The sequence below is a fragment of the Hyla sarda genome, chromosome 4 (genome assembly GCF_029499605.1).
Source record: "Hyla sarda isolate aHylSar1 chromosome 4, aHylSar1.hap1, whole genome shotgun sequence".
NCBI classification, from domain to species: Eukaryota; Metazoa; Chordata; class Amphibia; order Anura; family Hylidae; genus Hyla; species Hyla sarda.
This window is the reverse complement of record NC_079192.1, coordinates 125,405,472-125,430,950: the sequence shown is the minus strand read 5'-3', so window position 1 is coordinate 125,430,950 and position 25,479 is coordinate 125,405,472. Positions and strand designations below refer to the sequence as shown.

At 44.9% G+C, this 25,479-nt stretch overlaps 2 protein-coding genes across 4 annotated transcripts; one reads left to right on the top strand and one right to left on the bottom strand.

The window, feature by feature from the left end:
* Positions 1-614: 614 nt before the first annotated feature.
* On the bottom strand, positions 615-20,123 carry MFAP1 (microfibril associated protein 1). The gene is made up of 9 exons (XM_056572043.1): positions 19,909-20,123; positions 14,424-14,646; positions 14,078-14,213; positions 11,459-11,646; positions 11,085-11,193; positions 10,844-11,004; positions 9,330-9,489; positions 9,150-9,239; positions 615-3,878 (listed from the first exon to the last, which is right to left on the bottom strand). Exons 1-9 carry the CDS (start codon positions 19,985-19,987, stop codon positions 3,699-3,701), a joined length of 1,326 nt encoding a protein of 441 aa, XP_056428018.1. The 5' UTR covers positions 19,988-20,123; the 3' UTR covers positions 615-3,698.
* Positions 20,040-24,767, top strand: RPL37A (ribosomal protein L37a). Of its 3 annotated transcripts, none has more exons than XM_056572046.1 (4): positions 20,040-20,177; positions 22,632-22,760; positions 22,859-22,941; positions 24,624-24,767. In XM_056572046.1, the coding sequence occupies exons 1-4, from the start codon at positions 20,175-20,177 to the stop codon at positions 24,685-24,687; spliced, it is 279 nt and encodes a 92-aa protein (XP_056428021.1). In that variant the 5' UTR covers positions 20,040-20,174; the 3' UTR covers positions 24,688-24,767. The 3 variants fall into 3 exon arrangements, with proteins under 3 accessions (XP_056428021.1, XP_056428020.1, XP_056428019.1); XM_056572045.1 differs by lacking the exon at positions 20,040-20,177 and adding an exon at positions 20,285-20,311; XM_056572044.1 differs by lacking the exon at positions 20,040-20,177 and adding an exon at positions 20,520-20,573.
* Positions 24,768-25,479: the final 712 nt, after the last annotated feature.

Sequence of the window (25,479 nt, the reverse complement as noted above, 5' to 3'; positions counted from 1 at the left end):
CTGAAGGTTTTCGTACTCACTCAACTAGGGCGCTAGCTGTCTCCTGGGCTAAAAAAAAAAACGCTTCAGCCTCCATCGAACAGATTTGCAGAGCGGCAACATGGTCATCTCCGCATACCTGCTTCAACCATTATAGGTTGAATGTAACATCTTCCCGAGATCTGTCTTTCGGCCGGAAGGTGTTGCAAGCTGTGGTCCCTCCCTCAAGTCATCTGTTTATCTGGTATGCCTCATGGTGGTGCTGTCATGATGGCAACATGAATTATTACTTACTGATAATTTGTTTTTCATGAGTTCATCATTACAGCACCCTTTGATACTTTAAAAGTATTATAGACTTATTATTTATGCTCTAGTTAATTTAAAACCACTGAGGGGTGGATGGGCCTATTTAACCTCTCTGTTTCCTGTTCCTATTAGAGCTACAGCGGATAATCTCAGTGGTGCTGTCATGATGGACTCGAATAATGAAAAACGAATAATCGTTACGTAATAATCCATCTTTTTTTAAAAATCATCTGGCACCAGAAAATTAAGATTTGTAAATTACTTCTATTTAAAATGTGACAGGGTTCAACACGTAAGGATTGTCACACAATTAACAGAACAGGAGATGGGAGAACAGCACCAGGTTTATTGGCAGAGATCACAAAACAAAACACACAATCCACACCGATGAGGGGTGATCCGGAGTCTGGGCAAACAATGGGCAACAGAATGGCACAGTCACTGGGCACAGGGAAGGAACAAACTGCAGATCCCGGGATTCAGCTCCGGTTCCAACACTCCAATGTATTGTCCACAGATAACTCCAACACGATTCCTTGTTCCAGAGGGCAGCCTCAGCTCCTCTATCCCAGCAATTCTCCAGATTCTGGGGCACAATCTCCAGGGCAGGTTGTACTGGCAGCAACTCTCACCCCAGAGATCAACACAGCAACTCCATCAGACGACTCCTCAGCTATCGGGGTACTGCAGGTCCCAGCAGGCTCTGTACTAGCATCAGCTCCCGTCTCTGGGACATCACACACTACACTCAGAGTCCCCCACCCAGCTCTTCTTATCTACCCAGATTCCTGTAGGGGGGGGGGGGGGGAAGGCATCTCCAGGGTCTCCAAGTTGTCTGCCCCCCATCTTCCTGTGTCCATCCAGCCCCCACCCAGACCAGACATACACAGCAGGGTCAATCCACATTCCTCTGCTCAGCATCTTCCTGTGTCCATCTTATGTCCAGTTATATCCACCATGACATAAAAATCTTAATCCTTCCAGTAATTATCAGTTTTATGTTCCAGAATAAGTTCTTTTCTTTTTGAATTTATTTTCTGTCTGACAACCGTGCTCTCTGCTGACACCTCTGTCCATGTCTGGAACTGTCCAGAGAAGAAGCAAATTCCCATAGCAAACCTATCCTGCTCTGGACATTTCCTGAAATGGACAGAAGCGTCAGCAAACAGCACTATGGTCAGACAGAAAAGAAATTCAAAAAGAAAAGAACTTCCTCTGGAACATACAGCAGCTGATAAGTACTGGAAGGATTAAAGGGGTACTCCACTGGCAAAAAAAAAAAAAATCAAATCAACTGGTGCCAGAAATTTAAACAGATTTGTAAATTACTTCTATTAAAAAAAAAAAAATCTTAATCCTTCCAGTCCTTAGCTGCTGTATGATCCATAGGAAATTCAAAAAGAAAATAACTTTCTATCTGTCTGACCACAGTACTCTCTGTTGACACCTCTGTCCATTTTAGGAACTGTCCAGAGTAGGAGCAAATCCCCATAGAAAACCTATCCTGCTCTGGACAGTTCCTAAAATGAAAAGAAGTGTCAGTAGAGAGCACTGTGGTCAGGCAGAAAACAACTTCCTGTAGATGACAACAGCAGCTGATACGTACTGGAAGGCTTACATTTTTTTTTATAGAAGTAATTTACAAATCTGTTTAATTTTCTGGCACCAGTTCATTTTAAAATAATTGTTTTCCACCGGAGTACCCCTTAAACCCGTTAAGGACCAAGGACGTACAGGTACATCTTGAGTCCTTTCCCTTTCCATAACGTCGTGGCCCCGCATCATAGCGGGTCGGGCCCGGGCTCTAACAACGGACGGGACCCGTGGCCAATAGCGCGAGGCAATGATCGTGGTGCAGCGCGCTATTAACCCTTTAGACGCGGCGTTCAAAGTTGAACGCTGCGTCTAAAGTGAAAGTAAAACATTGCCGGTTAGCTCAGGGAGCTGTTCGGGATCGCCGCGGCGTCCCAAACAGCTGTACGACACGAGGAGGGTCTCCTATCTTGCCTCCTGGTGTCCGATCGCCGAATGACTGCTCAGTGCCTGAGACCCAGGCATGAGAAGTCAAGCGGCAGAACCATTGATCACTGGTTTCCTATGAGAAACCAGTGATCAATGTAAAAGATCAGTGTGTGCAGTGTTATAGCCCCCTATGGGAGCTAACACTGCAAAAAGGTGGGGAGGAAAAAAAAAAAGTCAATAAAGATCATTTAACTCCTCCCCCTAATAAAAGTTTGAATCACCCCCCTTTTCCCATAAAAAAAAAGTGTAAATAAAAAAACATGTGGTATCGCCGCGTGCGGAAGTGTCCGAATTATAAAAATATACTGTTAATTAAACCTCACGGTCAATGGCGTACGCGCAAAAAAATTCCAACGTCCAAAATAGTGTATTTTTGGACACTTTATATCAATAAGTCCTATCAATGCAAAAATGGTACCGCTAAAAACTAGATCACGGCGCAAAAAATTAGCCGCATACGCGGTAAAATAAAAAAAGTTATAGGGGTCAGAAGATGACAATTTTAAACGTATAAATTTTCCTGCATGTAGTCACGCCCCCTCCCATAGACTTGCATTAAGGGGACGGGCCGTGATGTCACGAGGGGCGGAGCCATGACGTCACGCTGCTCCGTCCCCCGTATCGTCCATCATTACACACAGAGGGAACTCGCTCTGTGCTGTAATGAGAGCGCGGTGCCGCAGCGGGGATCCCAGGGCTCCCCAGCAGCGGGACCGCGGCGATCTGACATCTTATCCCCTATCCTTTGCATAGGGGATAAGATGTCTAGGGGTGGAGTACCCCTTTAAGGGGTTAAGTGTTGGTGCTTTGGAGCCCTTTAGACATTCAGACGATGAGGGCCTATATAAGGTTTCAGCTTGTGGCAACTACATCCAGTACATTAAATTTATGATTATGTTTTAGTTGTCCTCAAGAATGCCAAAATTACCAGAGTAGGCAGCAAGAAAAAAAAATCATGTATTTGAAATTGTCCTGCAACAAAAGACTTGAGCAAACCAGACACTCATTGTAAATTTAAAAAGATGTCTATATACAGTCCAGGGAAATTATTTACATTACGACCACAAATAGTCAAATCAGTCAATAGGACTGTCAATCATGCACAAAAAGTACATCATTGGATTTAGTCTATGACCACAATCAAACATGGCAGTTGCAGTTTTTTTTTTCTTTGCGTTATTGTAAATCTGCCACTGAAGTCTTTGAGCCAATGCCAGAAGTGTGCCCAGCATGAAGCAGAAGAGTAAGTAATTCCTTTATTTTGTGTTTCTTTTTAACTCCCTTCTGCTTCTGGCTAAAAACTGCAGCAGCAGTTTTCCAAAAGATAAAACAGAAACTGCTGCGTGGGATTGTAGCCTATGGGAATCAAAGAAATTGAAGGTGATCCATTAAGTTTTCCTCTTCTTCACAGATGGCCTTTCAAATACATCTCTTACACCGGCTGCTTTCTGTTTAAAGAACTTTGTATTCTGGGCGCTCTCTTGTCCCCAGGCAGAGTCAAATGAAGTTGTGTCTTGATCAACCAAATGAGTGTATTTTGTTCGACCAGAACGACCAAAGTTTTTGACCTGAAGTGAAAAGATCAAAGAAATGTATTAATTGAAAATAAATGAGACTCAAAAACCCAATTTATACTAAAGCTGGACATACATAGAATATACTTTACTGGCAGGTGTTGGTTTCTAAAACCATTTTAACAGTTAACATATATACAAAGAATGTACATATAAAACAGCTGTATACTCGCATTGCATTACTCATTTTGTACTGGTCCTGAATTACAGTCTGTATCATAAGGCAGGACAGAATTTGCTATTACAAGCATATCATGCTGGCTCAATGTATAATTTTTTTATTTAAAATAAATCTGTTTTCATAAATGGCTGTTTTAAATAGCACATTATGGCATAGCAGAAACGGATTTTTAGAAGTTCAGCTAAGCTTACAGAAACATTACCATTGACATGATTGTTACCAGTTTCCAACAAGGACCATAAAGGAGATTTTTGTACTTACTGTAAAATCTCTTTCTCGAAGGATCCATTGAGGGCACAGACCTTGGGTATATGCTGCTGTCCCTAAGAAAATGTGGCCCCTTCCAGCAGTATATACCAGCCCACAGGCACCTGAGCTAATCAGTTTTAGTCCCAGAGCAGAAGGAGAGGACCAAAAGGTCAGAAAAAAAACATGAACCGTCCGAGGAAACCACAGAATAAAAAGTAACTGAACACACCCTCGGACAGGTAACAACCAGGAACACCAGAGGAAATAAGGGCGGGTGCTGTGTCCCCCAATGGATCCTTCGAGAAAGAGATTTTACGGTAAGTACAAAAATCTCCTTTTCTCTATCGGCTCCATTGGGGGACACAGACCTTGGGACGTACCAAAGCAGTCCCTAGGGTGGGCACAGAAACCCAGTCAGGGGGAAGGCTGGACCACCACCGCCTGCAACACTTTACGACCCAGACTAGCATCAGCTGATGCAAAAGGTATGAACCTGGTAAAACTTTGTAAAAGTATGCAAAGACGACCAGGTGGCCGCCTTACAAACTTGCGAGGCCGAAGCCTCGTTACGAAGGGCCCAGGAGGCGCCAACAGAACGAGTGGAATGAGCAGAGACCCTGAAGGGTGGGGTCTTCCCCTTGCAGCAGTAAGCTTCTGAAATAGCAGACCGGATCCACCTAGAAATGGTGTCCTTCAAAGCAGGCAGACCCTTACGACGACCCTCTGTGAGAATGAAGAAGGAGTCACTCTTCCAAGCTTGTGGAGCAAGCGTTCCCTGGGATGAGATAGGGCTGGACAGAAAGACAAAAGGACAATGGGGGAGATTTATCAAAACCTGTGTAGAGGAAAACTTGCCCAGTTGCCCATAGCAACCAATCAGATCCCTTCTTTCATTTTTCACAGGCCTTCCTAAAAGTGAAAGTAGCAAGCTGATTGGTTGCTATGAGCAACTGGGCGAGTTTTCCTCTGCACAGGTTTTGATAAATCTCCCCCAATGTCCTCATTGAGATGAAAGGCAGAAACAACTTTAGGTAAAAAGGAAGGCACCGGACGGAAAACAACCTTATCCTGGTGGATGACCAGGTAAGAAGAGCGGCAGGAGAGAGCCGCCAGCTCAGAAACCCTCCTAATAGAAGTGACTGCAATAAGGAAGGCCACTTTCCAGGTGAGGAGACGAAGGGGACAGTCCCTGAGGGGTTCAAAAGGAGCGCCCTGAAGAGCACCAAGTTCAGATCCCAAGGGGGAGTGGGTGATCTGTAAGGCAGAGCTGCGTGAGCCACCCCTTGGAGAAATGTCCAAACATGAGGATCAGAGGCTAGAGGATGCTGAAAAAGAATGGAAAGAGCCGAAACTTGTCCTTTAAGGGAACTAAGGGCCAAATGTTGCTCCAACACCGACTGTAAAAATGAAAGAAGTCATGGGAGAGAAAACGTAATTGGAAAAAAGGAGTTAGATTCACACCAACCAAAATAAGACCACCAAGTATGGTAGTAAATCTTCACAGAAGAGGGCTTGCGAGCCCTGATCACAGTGCAAACAACTTTGTCAGAGAATCCACTGGCTCTCAGAACCGCGGTCTCCACACCGTCAAATGAAGAGATGGTAAACTGGGGTGGCAAAAGGACCCTGAGAAAGAAGGTCGGAGAGGGAGGCGTAGTGGAACGTCGTCCACTAGATGAAGCACATCCGCGTACCACGCCCGCCGGGGCCAGTCTGGAGCCACGAGGATGGCGGAAACGCCTTCTGCTTTGAGTTTTCTCAGTATCCTGGGAAGCAGGGGAAGAGGAGGGAAGAGATAGGGGAGGACGAAGTTGGACCAGGGAACCACTAGGGTGTCCGTGGCTAGGGCCAGGGGATCCTGGGACTTTGCCACAAAGCGAGGAACTTTTCGGTTGTGGCGGGACGCAAAGAGATCCACGTCCGGAGGGCCCCAGATGATTGCGAATACCTCTGGGTGAAGGGACCACTCGCCGGGGTCGGCCGAGAAAATCCACCTCCCAATTGTCCACTCCCGGTATGTGAATGGCCGAGATGGAGGGAACTCTGAGTTCCACCCAAAAAAGAATCTTTGAAACCTCTGCCATCGCCGCTGAGCTGCGCGTGCCTCCCTGGCGATTGATATACACCACAGCTGTGGAGTTGTCCGACTGGACATGAACAGAGAGATCCCGAAGAAGGTGCTCCCAATGACACAGAAAGAAAGATTGCCCTCAATTCTAAGATATTGATGGGGAGAAGGGCTTCTCGAGAGGACCAGAGGCCCTGGACTGTCCGGTCTCTGAAAACTCCCTCCCCAACCGCTGAGACTGGCATCCGCCGTCACGACCTGCCAATGAAGAGGAAGAAAGGACCTCCCCAACCCCAGAAGAGGGGTTTGTAGCCACCAGAGAAGAGACTGGCGACACCTGGGAGGAAGAAGGATCCTGCGATGGAGAGACAGTGGAGATCCTTTGGGAAGGAAGCAAACTCGATCCGTTAGCCGCTGGAAACGACATCCCGGACATAGGAGTCTTGCACCTGGTTGATCCAGATGTCCTGGAAGAGTAAAAGGCGCCCTCCCACCGAGAAAAATCTGCGGGTGGGGGCGTCCCTTCAGGCGGAGGTAGGTTTGCGAGTGCCCGTTTTGGCCGGAAAACAGCCTGTTTGGTGCCCTTATTGGAGGCAAATGAACGAAAGGAGGTCGACTTTCGACGAAAGGTAGAGGGGTGAGATTTATTTTGAGGTAATAAAGAACTCTTGCCTCCAGTCGCAGCCTTGGATGAAGGCAAAGCCGACCTGGTATGCAGATCTGGAGAACGAGAGCTGCGACCAGGAGAATGGCCCCTGGAAGATGGGCGCTGACGGGGTGCAGAAGTAGAGGGGCGATGCCTATGAGGAGAGCGCCGGTTCCTGCTAGCGGACTCTGGAGATGAGTCTGAGGACTGACCCCTATGACGCTTGTGAGAGTGCCTAAAATGTGGAGAGGGAGAGTCCCCCTAGTGGGTTGGTGACGAGAGGACCTCTCCAAAGCAGTCACCACAGAACGGGAGACCCGTGCCAAGTCAGAAATAGACTGGGAGAGGTAAGACAGCCATTCTGGTGGGGCATCCTGGGTAGTAATACCAGGAGGGACGGGGGGTGCAGGTAGGACAGGTAGGTTCAGCCGAACCAGGCATTTTTGATTTGCAACCCGTACAGGTATAATAGGTGACCAAGGCCCCTGGCACCTGACTGGATGAACAGTTCTGGGTTCGGACATAACTACTTAGAAAAATAAGTTGAAAAGGCCTCACCCGGTGTATGTGTCCCTCTGCAGAGAAGCAAAAGCTGTGAGGAGAACTCCGGTCTAAAGCAGAGAGGAGAGCCGTGAGGGGGAGAAGAACTGACTAATGAAGCAAAAGGTGCGGTCCAGAGGAAGGTTGCCTCTGATTGGCTGCACAGGGGCCACTGTGTGCGCTGATTGGAGCCTCAGCTCATAGGTTGCAAATCCCACCAATCGGGAGGGGGCGGGGCTAAGCCCCGACAAGAAACCTGTGTCGATTAAAATAAATTAACCCCAGAAAGCCAGCAAATTATAATATATATATATATATATATATATATACGTACCGCTGCCAGCAGGGATGACTGACTGAAGCCGGCGCTCCGCTCGCATCACATGAGATGCGAGCGAAGAAAAAGTGTAGGTGTCTGAGAGGAGTAAGTCAGCTCTTAAATGCCACGGGCCTTTAAAAAAAAAAAAAAGAATCACCTCCCGGACAGCCGGCTAATAGTATATGAGAAAGCCGGGAGAAAGGGGGAGCCGTCGGCAGCGTCCGCACCGCTGCCGACAGGAACGAATGACTGGACCAGGCGCTCCGTTCGCATCGCATGAGATGCGAGCGAAGCGAAAGTGCTCAGAGAGGAGTTAGTCAGCTAAAAGCAAAAATGCCCCAGGCTGTATTAAAATAGAAAAAAACCTGGTCCCCCACCACACAGAACACAATTCCCCCCCCCCCCCCCCCATGACAGGGTAGCCAAGCAGGCAGAATGGTAAGGGATAACAGAAGTGGTCTCTAAATTCAGAGGTGCAGAATGTAGGAAACCTGCAGGGAAAAAAAAATAAAAAAAAAAGAGAAAAATACTCACCTTGTCTGTAGAAACTTACCTATGAAGTCTTCAGTCAGCATTTAGTCGCCTGCATAATGCCGGGCTGAGACAGCGAGACAAGCATGGAAAATAGGGGGACCCTGACCAGTGAGGTACAACCCCAGGCGCTGACCATTGGCGAGAAGGGGTTGACAGTACATGACTCGATGTCTGTGCCCCTTCTTTGAAAATGGGGAAACCGTGAACACCGGGTTTCTGAGACCCCACCTAAAGAATATAAAGGGAGAAAAAAACTAAACGTCCCTAACTAACAAATAAGAAATAAGCGACCAGGTCTGGGGAACACCAGACCAGCGTGTGCCTCCTACAGACACTAAGCTAAAACTGATTAGCTTAGGTGCCTGTGGGCGGGTATATCCTGCTGGGAGGGGCTGACTTTTCTTGTTGCCATAGTGTCAAGCCACCTAGTGACAGCAGCATATATCCAAGGTCTGTATCCCCCAATGGAGCCGATAGAGAAACATGCTTAAACTCCAGACAAGTAAAAGAGCAATGCAGTTTATTTTCAAAATGATCAAACCTTCTATGCAGCTTTATCTATATAAACCAATGATTTTGATAGGTGGACATGTCAAGTATTTTATAAGAACTTTAAAATATCAAAAATATCAAACAACAGCATTCATAGAAAAATAAGTTGTAACACACATCACTACAGTAAATCCAGGTTTCAGTTGGTCAGATGTACAAACAATAAAAAGCTGTACCTGCATGACTTTAGGTAGAATAGTTTTGTTAAAGTGATCTTCCAATGTAGGAGCACTAAAATCTCTTTTGTACACGTCATCATCTTCATCCTAAAGGGGGAAAAAAAAAATGCAAAAAATTAATAAAAAAACAAAAGAAATAAAAAGAGGTTTCACATAAGTCACAAAATCATCTCCTACCATAAAGAAGGCTCCTCTGTGGTAGTATTTCTGGAGGAACTTGTATTTCCCTTTCAGTGCTTTGTTGGTTATTATCTTGCCATTGGCACGAAGTTCTGCTCTGCGCTCCTCCTCTGTCATGTTGCGCATACGTTCAATCTCAGCCTTCTCCTTCTCCACCCTATTATAACAAAAAGAAAAAAAAAAAAAGTTATAACCATAATTGATAACAAATATACTTATTCCACAGCTATTTTAAAGGCAATAACACTCCTTGTGTGATGAATTCTATACATTTTTTTATACAAAAGTGAAACCATGGCCGGACACAAAAACTTTTTTTTTTATCAGAGTATATTAGGTCCAAGTTGTCACTTTTTGTCACATTGTCACAATTCTGACAAAATGTTGCATAAGAGTTCACATGAAAACTGCATGAAAAAACGTGTTCCATTCATTTTTTCTAATGCAGATTTGAAATCCATATCACAGAAAAAACAAAAACAAAATGTGACAGCTCTTCCTTGATGGATTTGAATTTTTTTAACCTTTACGCCCTTCACCGTACGGGATAATTAATATTATATTTTGATAGTTCGGACATTTACGCACGAGGCGATACCAAATATGTTTATTCATTTTTTTTACACTTTTTGGGGGTCAAATGGGAAAAACTGACATTTTACCTTTTTATTGGGGAGGGGATTTTTCAATTTTATTACTTTATATTTTTCCCTTTTTTTTTATGACACTTTTTGGGTGTGTTCCCACAGGGCGAATACGCAGCGTATTTGACGCTGCGCAAAATGTATGGCAGCAGCGGGAAATACGCTGCGTATCCCTTGCTCACTATACACACAGGGCTTTCCGGCGGCAGCCCTATGTGTGTAGTGAGTTTTGGAGGCGGGGCCGTGTGCCGGCGTATCTGTGACGCGCGGCTCCGCCTCCAAAACTCACTACACACATAGGGCTGTCGCCGGAAAGCCCTGTGTGTATAGTGAGCAAGGGATACGCAGCGTATTTCCCGCTGCTGCCATACATTTTGCGCAGTGTCAAATACGCTGCGTATACGCCCTCTGGGAACGCACCCTTTATCTCCCCATAGGGGACTATTTATTGTAATCATTTGATTGCTAAAACTGTTCAGTGCTATGCATAGGGCATAGCACTAATCAGTGTTATCGGTCATCTTTTGCTCTGGTCTGCTCGATCTCAAACCAGAGCAGAAAGCTCTTTGAGACGGACGGAGGCAGGTGAGTTAATGGCGGACATCGGCGCAATCGCTGATGTCCGCCATCACCGGCGGGTCCCCGGCTGACAGCAGCTGGGACCTGCCGCGCATGACACGAGCACCAATCCGGTGCTCGCGGTCGTGTCCATGACGTAAATGTAGGTCATGGGGTGTTAAGGGGTTAAGTGTGTTGGTCAAATAAGTGGAATCTGCTAGAAAAATTCATCATGTAAACATGAATCTGATGTGCCGTTACAAATAGACATGAATATAATGCTAATATAAAAAATATATATATACATACGCTTCTCTTTCTTCACGGTCACGCTTGATACGTTTAAGTTCTCGTACTTTCCAAGCCTCGTACTCTTCCTCATCATTCTCATCATCTGTGTTAAGAGCATCCAGTGCAGCCAGAGACCTCTTGTTCTCCTCTATCTCTTTCTTTGTCTCCTCCTCTACAATCTGCAAGACAAGAAAGGATGACACCACTTTGATCTCGGACAGTTGTAATGTCATTTCTCTGATCTATAACCAATACTTACCTTTAAGGTGTATTTACGTCTTTCCTCTGCCAAACGCTTGGCTTCTGCCTCTGCTTCTTTCTGCTTAATAGCTTCAGCTTCTCTTTCCTGCACAGTTACTCTGTCCTTCCTGAAAAAGGAGGATTCATTAAAAAGTAATTTTTTTTGCTTCCGGGAAATTACCTTTGCAGTTGGACATCTCACATTATGTCAGAGGCAACAGGCTTCAAACATTAACCATTACTAACAAAAGTGTAGGTGGAAGTGTGGTGCCAAGAAGCAGCTCTACTTCACCTACTTTTACATTTTTCAAAAACACATATTATTATTGTAATGATTGCCATCAGCAAGTCAGAGGAGAATAGTGGATTTTTGGTAACAGCACCTATACTTACTTTCTAATAAAAACTGGTTTCAGTCTTGGTTCAGTTTCATCTTCACTATCTGTGTATTCCTCATATTCTGACTCGGACTCAGATTCTGCTCCTGATTTCCATTCATCTTCTACCTCCATCACTTCCATCTCATCATTTTTCCTCTCTGCAGCTCTTTGCCGCATCAGTGAACGGCGACGCTCAATTTCCTAACAGAAAATGACAAAGAGCTGAAATAAAAATGCATAAATGTATAACACCCTGGTCACAAAACAGTCATTAGCGTCAGGGAGTCATGACTACTTGGTTAACAATGAGCAGTGAGGTTTACATGGATAAAGGACAAGTTATCCTAACATTTACAACAAAACTGTATATTAAATTGCTCAGCTCCTCCTGATGCCAGCATATTTGAATGCTTTCAATTTGACAGGTTATTGGGAGTCTCACGCACCCTCCGGTATGCCCCTCTATCTGATTGGTTGCTATGGGCAACTGCACTACTCTTCCTCTACACAGGTTTTGATAAATCTCCCCCAATGAGCCTATTGCCCTTGACAAAGCCAGTACTCTGGCGAAACGTTGGGGAGGCTGGTGACACTTTCAGACAAAGACTCTCAGCAGCAATTGGAAATCATGTATCAAAAGGAATGAGCACATATTGAACCTCCTAATAGCACTAAGCACCAGGGGCGCATAATAGAGTGTGTGAGAGACTCAGAGGGGCCTACCGGAGGGTGTATGAGACCCCCATTAAAGTATATAGGGTGTTAGAGACCCAAATGCCCATTGCATGCGAGAGTGTGAGCAAGTGAATCACCTGCAGAATATGAGGAGTGAATGACATCCACTATAAGTGCATGGACCCCTGATGGTGCCTCAATAAAATAAAATATATTGCAGCACAATGAGCACGACAATTTGGTGTGTGAGACACCTAAGTGCAGGCTACTAAACAAAAATATTAGAGCTACATCACCAGTGAATGCTGGAATCTATGGTCAGGAGGGTGTCAATTTGGCCAAAAAAAATACATATCCTTTGGCTTTGATTGAAAATAAGTATTTGGTCACCTACAAACAAGCAAGATTTCTGGCTCTCACAGACCTGTAACTACTTCTTTAAGAGTCTCCTCTTTCCTCCACTCGTTACCTGTAATAATGGCACCTGTTTGAACTTGTTATCAGTATAAAAGACACCTGTCCACAACCTCAAACAGTCACACTCCAAAAACTCCCCTATGGTCAAGACCAGAGAGCTGTCGAAGGACACCAGAAACAAAATTGTAGACCTGCATCAGGCTGGGAAGACTGAATCTGCAATAGGCAAGCAGCTTTGTGAGAAGAAATCAACTGTGGGAGCAATTATTAGAAAATGGAACACCACTGATAATCTCCCTCGATCTGGGGCTCCATGCAAGATCTCACCCCTCGGTGTCAAAATGATCACAAGAATGGTGAGCAAAAATCCCAGAACCACAAGGGGAGGGGACCTAGTGAATGACCTGCAAAGAGCTGGGACCGTAGTAACAAAGGCTACCATCAGTAACACACTACGCTGCCAGGGACTCAAATCATGCAGTGACAGACGTGTCCCCCTGCTTAAGCCAGTACATGTCCTGGCCTGTCTGCTAGAGAGCATTTGGATGATCCAGAAGAGTATTGGGAGAATGTCATATGGTCAGATGAAATCAAAGTAGAACTTTTTTGGTAAAAACTCCAACTTGTCGTGTTTGGAGGAGAAATAATGCTGAGTTGCATCCAAAGAACACCATACCTACTGTGAAGCATGGGGGTGGAAACATCATGCTTTGGGGCTGTTTTTTTTGCTAAGAGACCAGGACGACTGATCCGTGTAAAGGATAGAATGAACGGGGCCATGTATCGTGAGATTTTGACTGAAAACCTCCTTCACACAGGAAGGGCACTGAAGTTGAAACGTGGCTGGGTCTTTCAGCATGACAATGATCCCAAACACACCGTGCGGAAAACTAAGGAGTGGCTTTGTAAGAAGCATTTCAAGGTTCTGGAGTGGCCTAGCCAGTCTCAGATCTCAACCCCATAGAACAACAAAAAGTATTGGGATGAACTTTTGTTACTGACCAAATACTTATTTTCCACCATAATTTGCTAATAAATTCTTTAAAAAAAAAAATCAGACAATGGGGGAGATTTATCAAAACCTGTCCAGAGGGAAAGTTGCTGAGTTGCCCATAGCAACCAATTAGATCGCTCCTTTCATTTCTGAAAAGGCCTGTGAAAAATGAAAGAAGTGATCTGATTGGTTGCGATGGGCAACTTTCCCTCTGGACAGGTTTTGATAAATCTCCCCAATGTGATTTTATGGATTTCTTTTTCTCATTATGTCTCTCATAGTTGAGGTCTACCTATGATGATAATTACAGGCCTCTCATCTTTTTAAGTGGGAGAACTTGAACAATTGGTGGCTGACTAAATACTTTTTGCCCCACTGCATATGGAACCTCCTGATGACTTCTACAGCAAATTATTCACATTCCACATGGTTCAAGACTCTTAAAAAGGTACTGCTTACACATTTAAATTGTATCCATTATATAGGGATTAGCTGGACTGTAATACTTCATTAGAAAAGAGACCCTGAAACTATGTCACAACTCACCTCATCATCCACCTCTTCTTCCTCCTCCTCACTGGTGTCTTCTTGTCGTTCCACATGCCATTCCTCACCTGGCTCAGACTCTGACTCGCTTTCACCCACCACCTCAGGCTCCACGATCTGCCTGTGTCTGGCCAATCTGTCCAATAAAACGGTTAACAGTCCATTATTCATCCAACATTTCAATCAATACTCCATTGTAATCCATCTGGAAATTAATATGATTGAGGGGGATACATTTGAAAAAAAAAAAAAAAAACTAAACAGCCCTTAAAAGTAACAGTGAACACAAGTAGCTTAACATGTAAGTGATTTGCCCAAAAGAGAGGATATAAAGAGATGGGATTACCTTTCCTCCGCATCCTCATTTATACGATTCTGCAATCGACGCAGACGAGGATCACTGGTGCTTTCTTCAGGCGGTTCCTGTACATCCTGTACCTCCTGCTCCTTTCCTTTCTTAATAAACTGGAACTCCTCATCCTCCTCATCTGAAGATTCCATAGGAGCATAGTCTGGTCTTTTACCGGAGACATAACGCTTGACCTTCACCTTTTCCATCGAGATTTCACCTAAAATACAGATCAGACTTCAAGTTGACTCTGGCTGAATATACTTTTTTGATTTTTTACTACACGAACAAGCAAAATAAAAAATTTACCATCTTTATTAGTGCCATATATGCTGTCTCATAATTTGATTCATTTGGCAATGCTGGTAGCAGGTGACAGATGAACTTTAAAACTTATCCTAAGGATAGGTAAAATGTATGTGACTGTGATGGTGCCCTACTGATCACACCGGTCGAATGGAGCAGCGTGAATGTTCAGCCACTGCTCCTATCCAGCAATTGCTGCTACCCTATAGATACAGGAGAACTTTTGACTCTGCTCTGCACTAACACATGTTACCTCCCCCCCCCATTCTTGTGACTGGTGGGGGTCCAAGCAGTCAAACACATTTCTGATATTATTTCTAATTAGCAGGTTATCCCCCATTGTGTGGAGAGGTGATAAGTTTTAATCCAGGGATAATATACATGTTGCCCAGTTTGGGGACAGCATGACATAGTGGTAGAGATGTGGTGATGGCTCAATAAGTTTATATTCTAAGAGGGTATTACAAGTTTGTGTTTGTAGAAGGCTTCATTTATACTACTGTGACAGATTCCATTCAGAGCCTCCTTCAGTAGTTCTGTAAGTAAGCTGCATTATTCTTCCCATTAAAGCAATGGACACCGAAACAGAATCTATACTCTAAGTCACTGGGGGTCCATCAAACATAGTTATTTGTCATTTGAATGGTCCTTCACTGCCCTCATGGTCTGTTGTAACGGAAGGCTTGAGGTCAGTGTGACCAGAGCCCAATACTCAGATTGTGTTAAAGGGGTAGTCCAGGGAACTGAACTTATAGGAGAGAAGGTTGTCGAAACCTGTCCAGAGGAAAAGTTGCTGAGTTGCCCATAGCAACCAATCAGATCGCTTCTTTCATTTGTGAAAAAACCTGTGAAAAATGTAAGAAGCGATCTGATTGGTTGCTATGGGCAACTTTTCCACTGGACAGGTTTTGATAAATCTCTGATCATGGGTAGTCCGACCGCTGGAACCCCCGATCTCCTGTAAGGGACCGTTTCTACTTACCTGTTCTGTGGCAAGCATTAGTGCAATATTATATATTCATTTAATTATAAATATCTCTGCGGCGGTCCGGAGTTTATCTCTGTTTCACACCTTGTCTTGTACGTTGAGTATGTTTATTATTTGTCGCAATAAAGATTGATTACATTTTAACCAGTGGCTTGAATGAACTCTTATTGTAGTTTTGTGGTACATTCAGTGTATTTTGAGTTCCCACGATTTAAATATGTAGGATCATATTTGACACCACTATAAAAAGTATGATGCTGGTAGGTACAAAGTGTCAGTTGGGGTCCTTTTTCTCTGTATATACTGTTCTGTGACTGGTTGAACAGACCATCACTTGCACTCATCCAAGAAGGTGGGTAAATAGATGGGTCCCATACAGGACATTGCAGAGGGTGCCCAAGATAGGACCCCCGCAACCAAAAACTTACCCCTATCCTGAGAAAGGGGATAAGTGTCTGATAAGGATTAGTCCAGGGAATTGAACTTCAGATGGTCATAATGTGGCTCTGCACATAGTCTGTATTTTTGTAACAATAAAGGGCCCATGCTCATTAGGGAAATTTCATGCGGAATCCACTTGCAGCAAAATCCCACTGATCTTAATGGAAGCCTGAACAAAAACTTCAGCAACATCTTTTGATGATCTAACCACCAAATGGATCTACACTACTCAAAAAAAAAAAAAATAATAATTAAAAGGGAACACTTAAAACAACACAATGCAACTCCAAGTCAATCACACTTCTGGGAAATCACACTGTCCACTCAGGAAGCAACACTGATTGACAATCAATTTCACAAGCTGTTGTGCAAATGGAACAGACAACAGGTGGAAGTTATAGGCAATTAGCAAGACACTCCCAATAAAGTCATGGTTCTGCAAGTGGTGACCACAGACCACTTCTCAGTTCCTATGCGTCCTGGCTGATGTTTTGATCACTTTTGAATACTGGCGGTGCTTTCACTCTAGTGGTAGCATGAGACGGAGTCTACAACCCACACAAGTGGCTCAGGTAGTGCAGCTCATCCAGGATGGCACATCAATGCAAGCTGTGGCAAGAAGGTTTGCTGTGTCTGTCAGTGTAGTGTCCAGAGCATGGAGGCGCTACCAGGAGATAAACCAATACATCAGGAGATGTGGAGGAGGCTGTAGGAGGGCAACAACCCAGCAGCAAGACCGCTAGCTCCGCCTGTGCAAGGAGGAGCACTGCCAGAGCCCTGCAAAATGACTTCCAGCAGGCCACAAATGTGCATGTGTCCACTCAATCGGTCAGAAACAGACTCCATGAGGGTGGTATGAGGGCCCGACATCCACAGTTGGGGGTTGTGATTACAGCCCAAAACCGTGCAGGACATTTGGCACTTGCCAGAGAACACCAAGATTGGCAAATTCGCTACTGGCGCCCTGTGCTCTTCACAGATGAAAGCAGGTTCACATTTAGCACATCTGACAGACATGACAGATTCTGGAGACGCCGTGGAGAACGTTCTGCTGCCTGCAACATCCTCCAGCATGACCGGTTTGGCGGTGGGTCAGTAATGGTGTGGGGTGGCATTTCATTGGGGGGGGGGGGGCACACAGCCCTCCATTTGCTTGCCAGAGGTAACCCGACTGCCATTAGGTAACGAGATGAGATCCTCAGACCCCTTGTGAGACCATATGCTGGTGCAGTTGGCCCTGGGTTCCTCCTAATGCAATACAATGCTAGACCTCATGTGGCTGGAGTGTGTCAGCAGTTCCTGCAAGAGGAAGGAATTGATGCTATTGACTGGCCCACCCGTTCCCCAGACCTGAATCCGATTGAGCACATCTGGGACATCATGTCTTCCTCCCTCCACCAACGCCACATTGCACCACAGACTGTCCAGGAGTTGGCAGATGCTTTAGTCCAGGTCTGGGAGGACATCCCTCAGGAGACCATCCGCCACCTCATCAAGAGCATGCCCAGGCGTTGTAGGGAGTTCATACTAGGGATCGACCGATATTGATTTTCTTAGGGCCGATACCGATAATCTGTCACCTTTCAGGCCGATAGCCGATAACTGATACCGATATTACGGTATAAGTTGTCGGCTATTTCAACACCCCCCCCCCCCCCCCCGGCAGGGCAAAAGCCACTGCAGAGCAATGATTTAAAGTGGGCGCTTTAAATCAATGAACTGCAGTGGCTTCTGCGGTGCCAGAGACCGCCGCCGCTGCCCGCTTCTCTCCCCCTGCCTGTCCTGAGTCTAACCACCACAGTTGCCCCATGGCCCCCCCCCATCCTCTGCTCACATACCGCCGCTGCTGCCCCATTGCCTCCCCCCATCCTCTGGCCACATGCCGCTACCCCCATCGCCTCCCCCAATCCTTTGCCCACATATCGCTGCTGCCCCATCCCCGGTGTTATAATTACCTGTTCTCGGGGGTCCGCGATACTTATGGCTCCGTCGGCATCCTGTGCTGTCACTGTGCGTACTGGCGGTGACATTGCGTTGGGGACGTCACTCGTCATTACGCAGCGCACAGCAACAGCGCAGGAGCCAGAAGGATCGCGGACCCCCGGGAACAGGTAATTATAACACCGGGGATGGAGGGAGGCAATGGGGCAGCGGCGGCGATGGTCGGGGTGGGGGGGGGGGGGTAGGGAGTTTGGGTGGGGCATTATCGGCAAGGTAATTGCTGATACCGATAATGTCCAAAATTATAGGCCAAACCGATAATCGGTCGATCCCTAGTTCATAAGGGCACGTGGAGGCCACACACACTACTGAGCCCCATTATGACTTGTTTTAAGGACATTACATCAAAGTTGGATCAGCCTGTAGTGTGGTTTTCCACTTTGATTTTGAGTGTGACTCCATATCCAGACCTCCATGGGTTGATAAATTTGATTTCCATTGATCATTTTTGGCTGATTTTGTTGTCAGCACATTCAACTGTAAAGACGAAAGTATTTCATACGATTAGTTCATTCATTCAGATCTAGGAGGTGTTCTCTTAGTGTTCCCTTTATTTTTTTTTTTTTTAGCTGTGTATTTGTTTTTTTCTTGGCTGCCTGTTGGAGCCCCCCACCTGATCAGTCATGGTTAATAGATGGTACTGTGCTCCACAGGAGTCCAGATCAATGGAGAAACTAGGAACCAGCACTTTCTGCTATTATAAGGCTATGTGACTTATGTCCCTTCTGACTATATCCATCAGTTGCTATTGTAAACCTACAACTCCCAACATGCCCAGTCTGGGAATGCTGGGAGTTCTAGGTCTGCAACAGCTGGAGAACCACAGGTTGGGGGATCACTGTCACAGATGACATGACATGGTGTTTGCTCACACTTATATCCTGAGTTGTGTTTGTTCACACACAGCTCGTCCATGGATAAAAATAAATAAATGCATATGGTGATCTTAAAGGGGTATTCCAGGCAAATATATCAACTGGCTCCGGAAAGTTAAACAGATTTGTAAATTACTTCTTTAAAAAAAATCTTAATCCTTCCAATAGTTATTAGCTTCTGAAGTTTTCTGTCTAACTGCTCAATGATGATGTCACGTCCCGGGAGCTGTGCATGATGGGAGAATATCCCCATAGGAACTGCACAGCTCCCGGGACGTGAGTCATCAGAAAGCAGTTAGACAGAAAACAACAACTCAACTTCAGAAGCTAATAACTATTGGAAGGATTAAGATTTTTTTAATAGAAGTAATTTACAAATCTGTTTAGCTTTCCGGAGCCAGTTGAGATATATATATATATATATATATATATATATATATATATATATATATAAATAAAGAGTTTTGGCCTGGAATACCCCTTTAATGTATTTATAAACATATTGTAGGCTTTTAACCATTCTGCCACCATAGAAGGATGACTAATTCTTTACAGCAGTGCTTCCCAACCAAGGTGACTGCAGCTATTGCAAAACTACAACTCCCAGCATGCCCGGACAGCCTTCGGCTGTCCGGGCATGCTGGGAGTTGTAGTTTTGCAACAGCTGGAGGCACTCTAGTTGGGAAATACTGCTCTTTAGCATATGTTCCCCTCTATACAGCAATCTGGAGCCGTCTATCGCCCCCTACTGGCATGAACCCCGCCAGAAGATGGGAGCCCTGTGCTTCTAGTACCATCCTGCTGTATACATCTTTGCGGCCTACCACAACACTCCCCTCCGCCTGCCACCAGCTTCACACGGCCTCTTTACCTTTCTCATTGCGGACAGGCACGGCTCCGGCCGTAGACTGGATAGGGGGCTGTTTGTTGAGAGCGCTGGAGGACGACATGGTGCCGGTAACCGTTCCACACCGACACAAAGCTATAAACGAATCTCCTCCTGAAGCCTTGGAGGACTGGAAAAAAAATAAACCACCGAGACTAAGCGACGCTCTCTGTGGCCACTTCCTGGTGCGTCCGCTGTAAATCGCGCATGCGCACTAGGCTCCTCCCTTTCCGCTCGGGTCCTGGAAGAAGATGGTGAGAGAGTCTTCCTTCTCTGTGTATTAGGATTGTTTATCCGTTATCATCCGCTACCGGGACACGTCCCCGAGCCCTCTCCGCGTGTCCTCCGTTACCTGCACAGTGCGGGCTCTCGGTCCATGTTCATATTGGTGATGTTTGGCGCAGTTGTGGGGGTTTATGACTGCCGGGTTGAGGAGGCCGGGGATCTCGATTATGTTTCACGCGTGGAGGTCTTCCCTTTGCCGTTAATGACACTTGATTGATATCCGTGCTGGTACTTGTAGTCCTCCCATTTTTATACAAGGGAAGCAGTTGCCCATAGCAACCGGTCAGTGCTGCCTTTATGTTTGAGGCCTTAATAGTAAAAGCAATATGGCTGCTATAGGCAACTGCACCACTTTCTCTACACAGGTATTGCTATCCGGCATCTCTCCTGCTCATGTTCATAGGCTATAATACTAGATCTCTAGGGCAGTGTGCCTCCAGCTGTTGCAAGTCTGCAATTCCTGGTGTGCATGCAGGGAGTTGTAGTTTAACAGCTGCAGGCACACTGGTTGGCAGACACTGCTATAGGATGTATGCTGCATAGGAGTGGATGTGTTTATGTAAATGCTATGGAGGGTAAGGATGGGTTAAAGGAGAACTCCAGAATACAAAAATTGTCCCCCATACTGCCGGGAGTAACCCACTCCGGTCTCCGCCGCGATCCTCTTCCTGGTTGCCGGTGGTCAGCAAGTAATGCTGCGCTCAGCCAATCACTGAGTCCCAACTGATAGGCTGAGCGGCAGTGTGAGAACGCTTCAAGACACACAATTCTTCACTACACCGGCACCTGCTGCCTGGGCCGAAAACATCACACTGTCGCTCAGCCTATCGCCGGCCGAGTCGGGACTTTGCTGTGGTCGGTGATTGGCTGAGTGCAGTATGACTCGCCAGCAACCAGGAAGAGTATCGTGGTGGAGACCGGAGTGGGTTACCAGGGGAGCGAAGGAAGGTATATATTTATTATTTTACTGCCGGCAGTATGGGGGACAATTTTTGTATTCTGGAGTTCTCCTTAAAGTGTTAGGTGTCACTGTAATGTTGCTGTCACTTCAAGGGACATTTCCCTGTTGTATAACAATAGTTGGCATGGACACATTAAGGCCTTGTTTACATGATTAAACCAGTGTTTCCAAACCAGCCTTTGGCTTTCCAGGCATGCTGGGAGTTGGTTTTGCAACAGCTGGAGGCACCCCGGTTGGGGAACACAGGATTAGACTGCATTCACACTTCGTTTTTACATTACGGGTGCCGGATCCGGCTGGTGGAGGGGCAAACCTGGCTCTCCCGTAACCCCAGCCGGACCAGTGCTGAACTCAGTTTACTTTAATGAGCCGTCCGGAGTCAAACGGGGACTCTGATCGGTTCATTTTTGACCCGTATCCGGTTTTGTGACCGGACCTAAAACCGTAGTATACTATTGTTTTAGGTCCGGCCAGGAAACCGCATACGGGTCAAAAATGAGCCGATTGGAGTCACCATTTGACTCCGGTCGGCTCATTAAAGTAAATGGCGTTCAGCGCTGGTCCGGCTGGGGTTACGGGAGAGCCAGGTTTGCCCCTCCCCCAGCCGGATCTGGCACCCGTAATGTAAAAACGAAGTGAATGCAGCCTTGCAGAGACCGAAAGTTGCTTTGAGTCCAGATCTGAACACTGCTGGTTGTGGTGCAGATTTTATCATGGCAGAACTCTCCAGGGGTTCCATGCAGAAATGTGCACAAAATTGACGAGGCAAGCCCGGACAGCTTTGTTTGGAGTTGTAGGTTTGAGACGGCTGGAGGCACCCTGGTTGGGAAACACTGGTGTATATTTTCCCGTTCAAGTCAGCGGAAAATAGATATATTTTACACGCATAAGTGCGTGGGTTTATATGTGGAGACTGGGGTAGATTTTAGCTTTGTGGCTTTGCCTTTACTGTATATACTGTATAAACTTTGTGACATGGGAGTTTGTGTTGTGTACCTATCAAAAGTTTAGTTCTTTTGACATGTCAAGTTTTTAGTTGAATTTTTAGGTGCTACCCCACACTTCTCTACCTGCTCTTTGGTTATATAAGCCAGATGGTCCTATATGTGAAGGTCTTGGTCACGTGACAGCCAGGAGAGAATGCACTAAGCGCACTTCTCCCGACTCGTTCTAGAAATTGGCTGTGGTCTGACCAATCAAAACATCTGTCTCGAACAAAGTTATTTTCTTTTTTTCTTATTTTTTATTTTTTGTCATGACTGTGCCCATGTAAAGAGGCATCCTATAAAACCTAATCAACGTAGCCTAGGTACAGTATATACAGTAAATGTCCTGTGTAGGTGCTGAATTGTATGTATATAAAGCAAATTCTAGGAGGTCTTTAGCAATATCAATACATTGTCTGTCGTGCAAACTACTTTCATGACTTTCTCAGAGCCTTACTGTAACTGTTTTCTTTCAGGCCAAACGCACCAAGAAGGTCGGCATTGTGGGTAAATATGGGACCCGTTATGGTGCTTCCCTAAGGAAGATGGTCAAGAAAATTGAAATCAGCCAACATGCCAAGTACACATGCTCCTTCTGTGGCAAGGTAAACTTACTTCTCTTGTTATGCAGGCTGTAAAATCTTGGCTAAAATAGAGTTCAGTTCTTGTGTGTAAGGTGTAATATTGTAATATTTTTTGTTAGACCAAGATGAAGAGAAAGGCTGTCGGAATCTGGCGCTGTGGTTCTTGCATGAAAATTGTAGCAGGAGGAGCCTGGACCTACAAGTAAGTAGAGAAAACTAGGTGTGAGCATTGATATTAGATGATGTAAATGAGGAGCTGGGCCAGCTATATTGCCTTAACAATTTGGAGCTACGTTTAAATCTGCATCCCAGGCTCTTCTCAGATTCAAATTAGTTAAAAGTAGCAATAAATATATATTTTTTTTTTGGCCAGTTCTCTCCTAATAAGCTGACCCTGAACAGAATCTGCAGCAGAGGCCCTGAATGGGTGTTCACTTAGCCAAAATGTGATGTACCTGCATGTTCTACAGCAGTGTTTTCCAAACAGTGTGTCTTCAGCTGTGTCAAAAGTACAACAGTCTGGGCATGCTGAGAGTTGTTTTTTCAAAATCTGACGATACACGGTTTTGAAAACACTTATACAGTGCAGTACAAAAGTGATAATGCAATACTTTTTCAGTCTCCTTTTTCTAATGATTCTTTGATCATTTTCAAAGATTTGTACTGACTACTGTGAGGTAGGGATAAAAAAATGCAGCACACCTTTACATTTGCAGGGGAAAAATGAAGGTCCAATGGAGAAAATTGTCAAACTGATTTAAAAACACCATACCTACAGCTGACACTGACACTGTAAAACACTCCCAAAATTGGGTGGGAGGGGGCGCAAAGCATCTTGCAAAGTGTTCTGTATTCCACTACTGCCTGTGCTAACATTTGGCCAGTGATTTTTATTTTTATTTTTTTGCCCCCCAACACTATGTGGGAAACAAATCTAATTTTACAAATGCATATTTCTTGGTTGCCTCATTGGAGGACACAGAGACCATGGGTATTATGCTGCTGACACTAGGCAAAAAAAAATCTGCTCCTCCCAGCAGGATATACCTGCCCATAGGCACAGAGCTAATCCGTTTTAGCTTGGTGTATTTTTGTGTTTATTTTTGTACTTTCATTGGGGGATACAGAACCCACCAATTTATGGTGGTTCGTCAGGTTGTTCTGTTACCTGTTCTTGCTTTCTGGTGTCCTTTTTGGACATTGTGCTTTTTGTGGTCTGGCTTCTCCTGCTGCTTTGTGAAACTGATTAGCTCTGTGCCTGTGGGTGGGTATATCCTGCTTGGAGGAGCAGATTTTTCTTTGTGCCTAGTGGCAGCAGCATAAAACCCATGGTCTCTATTAAGGCTACAAGAGATTTTACGGTGAGTACAAAAAAAATCTCTTTTATAAACGCTGTTTAGTATGTGGTTGTACAGGTGTGTAAACATGATCCCCTCAGCCTTTACACTAGGTAAAGGGGGTTATTCCCCCACATCACAAGCATTTGTCCCTGACAGACCTTGCTGTTTTTACCAACAGTGGGTGACCCATTAACATGTTCTGGAGGAATAACTTAAATAATGAATATACTGCAAGTTTACACATCATGGTTGTGTGGGGTTAAGGGGAGGGGATGCTTCTGGTGCCTGGTCCCTGCTGCTCAGTGTCTGTCTGTGTTTTTTATTTTTTTATTTTTTTTATTGCATTAACTTTATAGAAGCAGGAGAAATGATGCTCTTCATCAATTTGCAGTTCTTGATCCTAGAAAGGAGCCCTAGTTTACCTGATGAATAAATTGTAATATCTACTCAAGTAGAATACTTAACATTCTGTTGCTCCATTAAACAAAGATCAAATCATCATGCCATTATGGAAGTGTCTTAAATATATACACTTTTGTTTCAGCACCACCTCTGCTGTCACAGTGAAGTCTGCCATCAGAAGACTGAAGGAGTTGAAAGATCAGTAAATCACTTGTTTCTGTGGAACCTTATCTTCATCTGCTTGTCTGGACTATTCTTTAATAAAGAAATGTCTTGGAAAATGGAAGCCTGATGTTCTATGGTCTGTTTTATTCTGCTGTACATGGTGTTGTGTTTTTCTTATTTTAATTTTTATATATATAATTATTTTTATCCCCGTGCACAACCAATTGTTTGTTTGTAAGGACACTTTTCATTTTACCATAGAACATACGGCAAAATGGATTGTAATGAGAAACTGAAAATACAATCACATTTTGGCAATTTTTTTTTGTGGGGGGAGGGCTTGTTTTTACAATTCGTTTTATGCCTATGATTGCTATAAATAGTCCCCTATGGAGACAGTGTTTAAAAAAAAATGTAAAAGCGCCTTCCCACAATAAAAAACTTCAATTGCTCCTTTTTCCCATTGTACCCCAAAGAGCAAAAAAATAAACATATTTGGTATCATCACTAGAGATGAGTGAATTTACAGTGATTCGATTTGTCAAGACCTTTTCTGCTCGGCAGTTGCTGACTTTAGCCTGCATAAACTCAGCTTTCAGGTACTCCGCTGGACTGGAAAAGGTGGATACAATCCTAGGAGAGAGACTCCAGCCCACCGGAGCACCTGAAAGCTGAACTAACTTATGCAGGCTAAAGTCATCAACTGCCGAGCCGAGAAGTTTGTGACCAATCAAATCACTGTAAATTCGCTCATCACTATTCGGCACGTGCTTAAATGTCCAACCAAAATGTTAGTGAACCTGTCATCAACAAACTTTATACAATGTAGATAA